This window comes from Pinus tabuliformis, chromosome J (assembly GCF_031772625.1).
Source record: "Pinus tabuliformis cultivar Carrire ecotype Pingquan chromosome J, CPIR1, whole genome shotgun sequence".
NCBI lineage: Eukaryota > Viridiplantae > Streptophyta > Pinopsida > Pinales > Pinaceae > Pinus > Pinus tabuliformis.
In genome coordinates this window covers 224,184,824-224,195,622 of record NC_142295.1, presented here as the reverse complement: position 1 = coordinate 224,195,622, position 10,799 = coordinate 224,184,824, and the positions used below count along the sequence as shown (strand labels likewise).

General features: G+C 37.2%; 1 protein-coding gene across 1 annotated transcript; it reads left to right on the top strand.

Moving 5' to 3' along the window:
* Positions 1–257: 257 nt before the first annotated feature.
* Positions 258–1,397, top strand: LOC149226528 (ubiquitin-conjugating enzyme E2 1-like). The gene is made up of 5 exons (XM_089380223.1): positions 258–397; positions 554–579; positions 668–757; positions 1,046–1,134; positions 1,269–1,397. Exons 1-5 carry the CDS (start codon positions 258–260, stop codon positions 1,395–1,397), a joined length of 474 nt encoding a protein of 157 aa, XP_089236349.1.
* Positions 1,398–10,799: the final 9,402 nt, after the last annotated feature.

Below are 10,799 nucleotides of genomic sequence, written 5' to 3'. Positions count from 1 at the left end.
TTTAAAAGAAAAAAATATAACTTAATAACGAGCCTACATAATGTGCAAAATACTTTCTTTTTGTTAACACAAACAACGACCTTGTTGTAAGGTCGGCCCGCGGACAATTAAGGTCGGCTGGCGTTATCACGTGGTTGTAATGAGGAGAGACATACAACTTCATTGCTTCTTCTTCTTTGAAATTTTTTCTTTGCTCACTTGTGACCTTTTCTTCGCTTGCATGGTATCGTGGTAATCGTGGTATCGAAGGACGTAGGATGGAGGGAGGAAATAAGTCTAGTGCGTGCATGAAGAGGCTGACGGCTGATCTGAAGAGGTTGGAAGAAGACGCCCCTTCAGGTGTTAGCGGAGCTCCGCAGGAGGATAATATTATGTTGTGGGATGCTATTATTTTTGGGTATAAATATCAGGGTTTCTGCCATTTTATATGTCTTCTTCATCATTAAATAATCATGTTTCTGCTTCTAACATTTGGATTCATCTGAATAAGCATGTTTTGCTCACGTTTGATCCAACTAGGTCATGACTGACCAGTGTGCATATTTGTTTGCAGGCCTCCAGAGACTATATGGGATGATGGTGAGTATTTCCCCAAAGTAAGACTCCGTGTCTACTTCGGAGATTTCGATTGATTCAACTTGATCAGTTTTGTATCTCAATTTTGTAGGCATATTCAAGCTAACGCTCGAGTTTAGGGAGGAGTTTCCTAACACACCTCCAAAGGTAAGGTTTGTATCGAACATGTTTCACCCGAATGGTAAGTGCTGTCTATGCGAAATTAACTTTTTCACATTTCAGTAAATACAAATTGATTATTCAATATGTTTATTAAATAGTATTTGATGGTGCAAGGATGATGAAATCTAATGTAATAGGTTAATGGGTTAGTTCAATTTGTCAAATTCTTGTAACTAAAATATCTCCCTTCCGCTTAATCGACCTGAATATTTCCTCAAAAAAAATAGAAAATAAACAATGAAATTTGTCCCGAACCAGAGATTTTCCGTAATGATCAACGAAGTGATCTTTGGTTCGTTCTGTGCAGTTTATAATCATGGTGGCATTTGCTTGGACATTTTGCAAAACCAGTGGAGCCCAGCCTACGGTGTCGCTGCAGTTCTCACTTCAATTCAGGTACCTTTTTCGTTGTGAGGTTTTCTTCATGAAGTATAATGTGATATTCTATATGAAGGAAATCTAAGCTACAAATGCTTTTAGCTGCAATAGTATTGTTGCTAATTACTTATGTTCGTATCGTGTGGGTGTAGTCATTGCTGTGTGACCCAAATCCAAATTCTGCTGCTAATCCAGAGGCTGCTAAGTTATACTTCAGTGATGTCAAAGAATATAAAAGAAGGGTCCGCCAGGTTGTTGAAGAGAGCTTGTCTGATGTATAACAGAAAATTTACTTGCTCGTAATTATTAGGATTATTCGATTAGGATTGTTGTGTTAAATTATTACGTCGCTTTTAACGTGGTCGAGTCGAGCAGAAAATGATAATACATCGAAATGCTCAAGTAGAATTACAAATTTTCATGTTTTTCCAAATATTACCGAAAACGAGACATAAGTATCCATGAGCATCCAAACTATGTCTCGATGCTCTATATATTTTTGCATAGACACGTGTAATATATTTTTTGCATAGACAACTGTAGAACAACAATTTATCATTTATTGTTATGATAGCTGCTGAGAATTATTTCTTTTTATCAATATTTTAGAAAATATTATATATCACTTTTATGTTAAATATTAAAAGAATTATAAATCTTTTTAAGATATTTTGATGGAATAATAATTTTCTCCATTCCATCTCAAGAAGTGCTTCTTAGATATTCAAAGAGATGGAAACACAAACTAATAATACTTAATAATAAATTTATTATTATAATTTTGTTTTTTATAATTACTAATAATAATAAAGCAAAATGAATATATCCTAATTAAGAAATAATTTCCTGTCATTCTTATTAAATGTCTTAGGTTCATAAAAAAACATCTATTAGCCATATTTTAGGCTAGTTCCATTTTATTAATGTTCAAAAAATCTTAAATAAAAAATAAATAATTTTTATAAATAAATAACAATATTATTTTTTACGAGAGATTTTTTGGCCTAAAACACATGAAATTACATTTGTTACATTTTTGGATGTGTTTGAACCAACTATTGTGGTTCATCGTCAGGACAAGTTGAAGAATCAGACTCAACTTAGCATCAGACTCAACTTAGCATGTTGAGTGAGATATATTCCACGGTGCTTTTAACTATTTCATAAAATTATATTATAAATATAGAAAAAACACACACACACATATAAAAATTAAATTAAATTAATTAAATTAATAATTAAAAAAGTCTTAACTATTTAATGAAAATATATAAATATTAGAAACCATTTACATTATTGAAACTATTATCATTTAACTATCTAATGAAAATATAAAAATATAATATTAAAAACTATTTATATATGGATATATGAAATTAGAGAGGTTATATATATATATATATATATATATATATAAAAGTTTATATATTTCTATATATATATATATATATATAGAAATATATAAACTTTTATATATATATATATATATATATATATATATATATATATATATATATATATAATTGTTACTTAAAAAGGTATTAAACAAGTAAAGCACTAATATTTTTTGATGTGTCAAAGTTTAAATCCTATCAAGGAAGTTGCAAAACACAAATATGCTTGACATTAGACACTTTTCCAAGGCCAAAAACAAGGGAACTCAAAACTTTTTCAATCAATCTAGGTTTGTCATGCCCAAGTGTTGAAGCGTTCGGAAATCTTGGCTCCTTTGATAGTTGAATGTGTCAAATCTGAAATGGATTAATGGTTCTGATACCGTGCTTGTATTTTGTTTTAAAACTTAGAGCCATTAATTCAACTTTAGACTTTGTGAGTTTTAAGCGTATAAGATGAAACCCTCGCTTGGGGTTCTGATGTTCTTTGGATCTAAACTAAAGGTGTTTCAATTTTGAATAAATAATAATTATTGCAGATTTTGGTTATGTTCTTTATGTGTGTATTTCTCTAGTTTCGAAATGTGGCACTGTAATTTTCCATTAACTTACAACAGATTGTATATGGTATTTATTTGGTCACTGTTTTGAAAAATATCTTTCTTTTCCTTTCTAGGTTGGAAACTTTCTTTCTTGGTTATATCCTTTAGCTAAATTTGGTTCTGGCTCTGCCCCCTTGGTTATATCCTTTACTCATTTCTACTTCTAAGAATTTAAGGCAGATAGTTTCATCTATTTACAGGTTCATCATTGTTATCTTAATTACAGTCTCTATAAATTTATCAGTAAATGATTTCATTATTCTATGGCTTTATCGTGTTTATGAGTTAACAATAAATAATCTTGTTATTCTATAGGTTTACTATCTTTATGGGTTAATAGTAGAATTTTTTTATTCTACGGATTTACTCTCCTTATGAGTTAACAGTAGATAATTTCATCACCTACAGGTTTACTTTCGTGGGGGACATCACATCTCCCCTCCCTAAGATTGAACATCGTCCCGATGGTCCTCTATTGGAAATAACTTTGGAAAAATCTCCCTCATTGTTCGTTCATCTTCCCAGGTAGCCTCCTTTGGCCCAAAATGCTACCATTGTACTTTAACTTGGGTGATAACTCATATCCACAATAGATCTCGTATACCCATTTGTTCGACTAGGAACTCGCCTTCTAGCTCAACCTGTATGCCACAATAAAAATTTAGTCAATTTCATGAAATAGAAACATAACTCAGCTATATGATATTTATGTACACATATATTTATATAAGAAAGACCTATGAGAGTTCAACTCCTCTGAATCACCTGTATATCCTCCCAATTTATTATGCATTTAGGGCCGAAACATGAAAAACATTGTGCATGTGAATATGGCTAGGTAAAGCGAGTTGATAAGCCAATGGCCCAATTCGAGCTAAAATTTGAAAAGGAAAGCAAAATATAAGTGCCAATTTGGCACATCCATTGTAGCGTACTTTTACTGGCCCACACACAAAGATAAACATGATATCCTACTTGGAATTCTCCAAAACTTTTTTTCTGATCAGTGTAATTCTTTTGTCGGTCTTGAGAAGCATTTAAATTAGTTCATACTTCTTTGACCATTTCTTCCATTTCTTCTAGCATATCAAGTCCTAGCACTAACTTATCTTTTGGACAACCCCAATTCAAGGGAGTCCTACATTTACGCCCGTACAACACTTCGAAAAGGCTCATTTGTAAAGAAGTCTCATAATTGTTGTTGTATGCAAACTCTTCAAGATACAAATACTCTTCATATTTAGATGATTGTTGCATTACATAAACTCGAAGCATATCCTCTACTACTTGGTTCACTCTCTTAGTCTTCCTATCCATCTGAGGGTGGTAGGCAGTACTAAAATGTAACTGAGTGCCTAGTCCTTCAAAAAAGGCTTTCTAGCAGGCTGATGTACATTTTACATCATGGTCCGAGATTATAAATTTTGGTATGTCGTTCAACTTAAAAATAGTTTGCATCAATATGTTAGCGATCTGTACTACTTTATAAGTAGATTGTACAGGTACGAAGTGAGCAGATTTACTCAACTTATCAACTACTACCACTATTGAATCATTTTTTTTGACTTGGGCAACCCTGTGGTAAAATCGATAGAAATAACTTCCCATTTCCATTTCGGAATAGGTAATGGGTGTAGCCAGCTCGATGATGGTGTTCTGTTTTTACTTGTTGGCATTCCAAACAGTGTGTCAAATATTCAGCCACCTCCTTCTTCATGCCAAGCCAGAAATACTATATTCCTAGTGCGATAATCAATTTCTGATAACTAGATGGCCGACATAAGAAACTTTATGATACTCATCTAAGATTAAACTCTTAATAACCTTTTGGTCAGGTACATACATCCTTCCTCTATAGATCAATATTCCATCTGAATTTACTTCATACCCCAACTCGTGTTCTTTTTTGTTCATAACTTTAGCTTGCTGGCATAAAAAAATGATATTCTGGATCCTGCATTGCCACCTCCTTGATTTTCTCCTTGATTGTGTTTTTACTTCACTATATGATATTTCATGCAAACAGTTCACCTTCCTACTTAGTGCATCTGCGACATAGTTCTCTTTTCCTTTTAAGTGCTTAATTTCAAAGTCGAACCAGCTTAGGAAATCCAGCCAACGAGCTTGCCTAACATTTAAAGTGGGCTATTTAAAATAGTTAGTTAAACTATGATGGTCAATCATTAACAAAAATTCCTTACCCATTAGGTAATTTTGCCACTTTTTTAATGCATGAATAACCATTGTTAGCTCCAAATCGTAGGATGAATATCTTTGCTCATGCTCCTTAAGCTTCCTAGACTCGTAAGCAACGACCTTGCCTTCCTGCATTAATATGCCACCTACGCCTTTCTTACTAGCATCCGTACAAACAACATAATCTTTATTTTGTTCAACAATGCTTAAAATGGGCGTGATGGTGAGTAGATGTTTAAGTTGATCAAAACTCTTTTGGCACTCTTTGCTCCACTTAAAGGCCCTTCCTTTCTTTTGTAGTGAAGTGATAGGATAGGATACCCTAGAAAATCCTTAAATAAATTGCATGTAAAATCGAACTACACCCATAAACAACCTTATATCGGCCACATCCATTGGTACCAGCCACTCCATTATGGTCCTTATCTTTTCTGGTTCCATGAATATTCCATCCTTAGTAATGATATGGCCAAGATATTGAATTTATTCTTTGAGGAAATCACATTTTTTGTACTTAGCATACAACTGGTGTTCCCTTAAAACTTGTAGGACAATACAAGGGTGTTCTTTATGCTCTTCCACCGTCTGAGAGTAAATTAGTATATCATCAATAAAAATTAACACAAATTTATCAAAATATTGATCAAATATATTGTTCATAAGGCACATGAAAGTTGCAGTTGCATTGGTTAACCGAAGGGCAGCACAACAAACTCGTAATGCCCATACCGAGTTTGAAGGTTGTTTTTGCTATATTCTCTTCCTTGATTCTAATTTGATGATAACCCAAGAGAAGGTCGATTTTTGAAAACATGGTTCCTCCTTTCACTTGAACAAAAAACTCATCTATACGAGGTAGGGGATACTTTTTTTTTATGGTTAACCTATTTAGTTGGCGATAATCCATACATATTCACAGGGTTCCATCTTTCTTTTTAACAAAAAGTATGAGGGCTACCCAAGGTGATACACTTGGTCGAATATATTTTCTCTCAAGTAGTTCTTGTAACTTCATCTTTATATCTGTTAGCTCCTATATTCTCATGTGATAAGGGGCTCGAGATACTGGAGCAACCCATGGTATTAATTCAATGGTGAAATATATATCCCTTTTTGGTGGAAGTCCCGAAATTTCTTCAGGAAATACATCCAGAAAATTCTGCACCATGCATATATTTTCTAAGGTGACAAACTTCTCTTTTGAATTAGTATATCATACTTGTACTGCATAAATCTGGCATCCTTTCTCGATACACTTGGCCAATTGGGAGGCTATCACTGGTCTCAGCTTTAAGGGTCTTATTATTCAATGAATTTCCTATCCCTTTACTTCCTCGTCCATATAATTAGTAGCTTTTATTTTACAGTTAATGAGGGACCAATATTTTTCCAGCTAGTCCATACTGATTAAAATATCATACGATCCTAAGGGCAACACATTCATGTCTGGTATAAAAGACTGACCTCCAACTTGTAAGGGACAATTTCCAAGCTTAGCCAACACTCTTCTCTTGGCTCCTGTAGCCAATTGCACTAACCTGGGATTTTTAAACTTAAAAGATTATGAACAACATTGTTCTACTATCTTGGGACTAATGTAACTCAAGGTAGTTGTAGGATCAATTAAAGACACGGTTTGGTTGAAGATTTTACCTTCAAATTATATCATGGTCAGTTGGTACTCCGCGTGATGGTGTTCAAGAGCAACATCGATTTTAGGCATGCTTCTTGCCACTTCTCCCACTCTTGATGCTTCTTGAAGTTGTGTCACGTGATTGGTTCCCCTGCGGTGTGGGCAATTTTTAACATAATGGGGTCCTCTATATCCCCAACACTGTACCGATGATCTAGCTACCATCTCCACTTTAGTCCTTACTGATGGTTCATTTGTCTTAGTCTCACTATGAAATTTGAACCTTGGTCGATTTTTGTTCAAGTTTCTATTTGCCTACCCTTTAGGGGGTTTATTGACCATAAACTTATTTCCTTTACTGTTGGAGGAAAATTTACTCCCTTTTTTCTCATTCCATCTCTTACATCCTAATACTCCCTTGTTTCATTGTCCCCCTTGGTGGCAGATTATCAAAACAACCTAGATTTCACCATCATCAAAGGGGCAGCCTAAATATAGTTTATAAACAACAGTCATGGCATCCGAGGTTTCGTCAGAGTATGAGGTGGAGACCCACAGTGATACAGCTTCAGGAGAACAGGCCCCTAGGAGACATCACCAGAGTGGCAAACATGTTAGAGATGAGCCAAACACCCTCACTGAGTTGCAGGCATGCCCTCTTGCTATGTCATGTTTCCAACACCTAGCATGTTTTGAATTTTGTCAAAGGGTGGCAAATGTCAAAGTTCATCATGAGTTGGCTCGTCTTTTTGCGCTTCACCTACATGAAGGTCAGTGTATCTTGGCCGGGGTCACCTTCACATTGACACCCGAAACTGTATCAGTGGCAACAGGCATACCAAATGTTGGAGAACAGTGGCATAAGAAGAAGAAGGTGGAGAGGCATCATTATGAGCCTTACATTAATGCCAGTTGTTTGAGTCAGCTCACGAGAGTTTTCCCATTTAGATTTTTGAGAGATGAGTATGCTCCACTCATGAAATTGATCATGAAGTACTTCAGTTGTGAGGGGAGGTTTTCTCACCTTTATGCCTATCACATTAGGTTGCTCATGCACTTTACCAAAGTGCGTATCATGAACCTCCCATTTTTCATTTGTGGGAACATAGAGAGGATGAAAAAATTCATGCAGCATAAGACCCCTTAGCAGCAGCTCAACAATGTTTATCACTTTGCTCTTATCCGGATTTTGGTGGATCATCAGTTGGGATTGCAGGGTATTTCTTGGGAGGAATTCATCTTCTGTTACTTCTTCAGCACTCCACAGGTAGTATCAGAGGCAGAGCATGAGATACCTGGTCCTTCACATCAGTATGAGCGCCACGAGACTGCTACTATGCCAGTATTCATCACCTATCAGAAAGGCAGTAGACCCTTATTTGCAGCAGCAAAGCGAGTGTTATCTCCACCCGGGGTGGAAGGGGCCTCGCTTCTGACATCAACATCATAGGAGTAGGGAAAGGGTAAGGAGCTAGTGCAAGAGGAAGGGCCATCAGGTGAACGAGAGACCGAATTTGTTCTCCTCCATGATGATGAGACAGATATAGAACCAACAAATGCAGAGCTTACAGAGATCATACGGGAGTAGAAACCAATGATTGAGGCATTATCCCTTGACTTGGAGAGGGCTAAGTGGAACATGAAGTACCTGGAGTAGATAAACAAACAGCTAGAGGATCGGCAGGTGATTATGGAGCTGCAAAACATTCGTGAGCATCGCCAAGCTGCTCAAAGGAGGAGAGTTGAGCTCACATCATTGGAGCAAGAAATCAATGAGGATCGGGAGGCCAACCTCGAGAGGGTCAACATGCACTTGGAGAGGTTGCTGGACAGGGCCGATCAGGACCTTGCTCTACTGAGACACATGGATTTTCATTACAGGGCACGAAACATGAGCGCCAAGGCCCGAATAAAGAGTTTGAAAGTGAAATTGAGGAAAGCAACAAGAAAGGAAAAAGAGGCAAAAGAGCAAGATCGGCTTCAAATCTTGGCTGAGGCTTCCTTGGCCCATCATAACACCCCATAGAGAACCTCCAACCTAGATTTCAATAAATTTGGGGAATTTTTGGTCACATGACAAATTTTTGGGCAAAACACAGGGTTTTTCTCCTTGTGAGCCGCGCCACTAGCGCGGCGCTAAAAGTCTAGAGCTCCAAATGAGGAATGGTTTGCATTTTTGGATTGAGCATGGAAAATCACGGCAAGATTTGAGTCTCCAGGAGGTCACAAACACCCAAAAAATGGCCTCTCTGCCCTTTTTTGACACACAGGAAGCAGTATTGGGAGAATGGAGATTGGAAGGGGAAAATGAGCACCAAATTCAAAAATTCTAGTGGGGTTAGAAAGTATACAGGACGAGCTTTCCAACAAGCCAACTTGGGCACATTTTGGACACATGAAAGTGCCCCAAAACAGGCCCCAAAGTAGCGTGGCACACAGAGGAAAAATTGCCAAATTTGCTTCCGTTTCGCGAATTTTCAATTCGCGACTTCTCCAAGTGGGCCCGCTCATCTACACTTCGGTTTTTTGGCACCAAAGGTGACCTTTAAAGCATTTTCTCTCCAGATGGGCTTCTATCCAAGTGGCGAAGGAAGGCAAACGGTCACTCAAGCCAAATGTCATGTTGGTAGCGCTGCACCTGTAGCTGACGGTTGGCTCTTCATCTCCATTTTGTAATGATTCGAGTAACTCCCCAACCCTTGGGCGTTCTATCTCTTCATGGCACATTCTATATATTGTATGTAAGCTATTTGCAAAGGGTTGGTTGGCTTGTAACTTTTGGGAGACTGTGGGAAAGAAGCTTTGTTTCTTCACTGTATATTTTTGACAGCGAATTAATGAAAGGCGGCGGCTCTGTTTCATGAGATTCCAAGACTCCTTCGTCAAGAAAGCACCATAACTCCCATGTTCAAATCCCATTCATGTCCTGACATTTTCGAGTATCTTGAAGAGCTTGAGTTTGACGAGCGGTTTGAAATATAATTGTTTGAGTCTAAATCTGAAAGGGTTGTTGACTATACTGTCCCCAATCCTCAATTTCTTGTAGACCTCGAAACAGAGAGAGCTAATCGGTTAATTGATAATTATATTGCAACACAACCCCAAACTCCAATTGCCAGCCCCTTACAAACTGTGCACACTCCTCCAACACCTCCAAGGCCAAATGCGTTGAGAGTGATGGCTACCCGTTTCGCACCCCTTGTTCTGCCCCAAGTTCTAGATGATATGCCCACGGATTATCAAAGTAAAATCCTGTTTCTTGATGGTACTCCTAACAACATTACTCCTCAGCAACATGTAGACAAGACGGCAGACTTCTATGAACTTCATGAGATCGATGCGGAGAATGTGGAAATGAGACTTTTCGTACAGACATTTGCAGGTGAAGTGAGGAAATGGTTTAGAGGTTTTCCGGCTGCACGTATCACTACCTTGGCTGAACTACAAAGACAGTTTTTAAACCGATGGGAAGTGAAAAAGAATCCCCTTCAAATTCTGGCTGAATATGAGCAAATCAAATGAAACGCTGGTGAGTCGGTCCAAGATTATTGCGTTAGATTCAATGCAGTTTACAACGAAATTCCAAATCATCTAAAGCCACCCGTGGGACTGGCTATGATGAAATTTCCGGATGGTTTTGATGTGGATATGGCCTACCAATTAAGAGAGAGAGAACCAGCCACAATGGAAGACATGCAGAAAATTGCGGTCAGTGTTGAAGCAAATCTGTTGAGCGAAAGCATAAAAGAAAGTCACGGTTAAGGAAGAGTCTTCTTCAATGGATCAATTACTCAAAATGGTAGAGTAGATGCTTGAAAGGGTGAAGCTCGACAAGCCGGAGCCACAAGTTAGGAATCC

Coding starts and splice junctions, on each gene's coding strand:
- LOC149226528 (XM_089380223.1), top strand. CDS start 258: ATGGAGGGAGGAAATAAGTCTAGTGCGTGCATGAAGAGGCTGACGGCT. Junction 580..667: donor AGAGACTATATGGGATGATG/GTGAGTATTTCC, acceptor TCAATTTTGTAG/GCATATTCAAGCTAACGCTC. Junction 1,135..1,268: donor CAGTTCTCACTTCAATTCAG/GTACCTTTTTCG, acceptor GTGTGGGTGTAG/TCATTGCTGTGTGACCCAAA.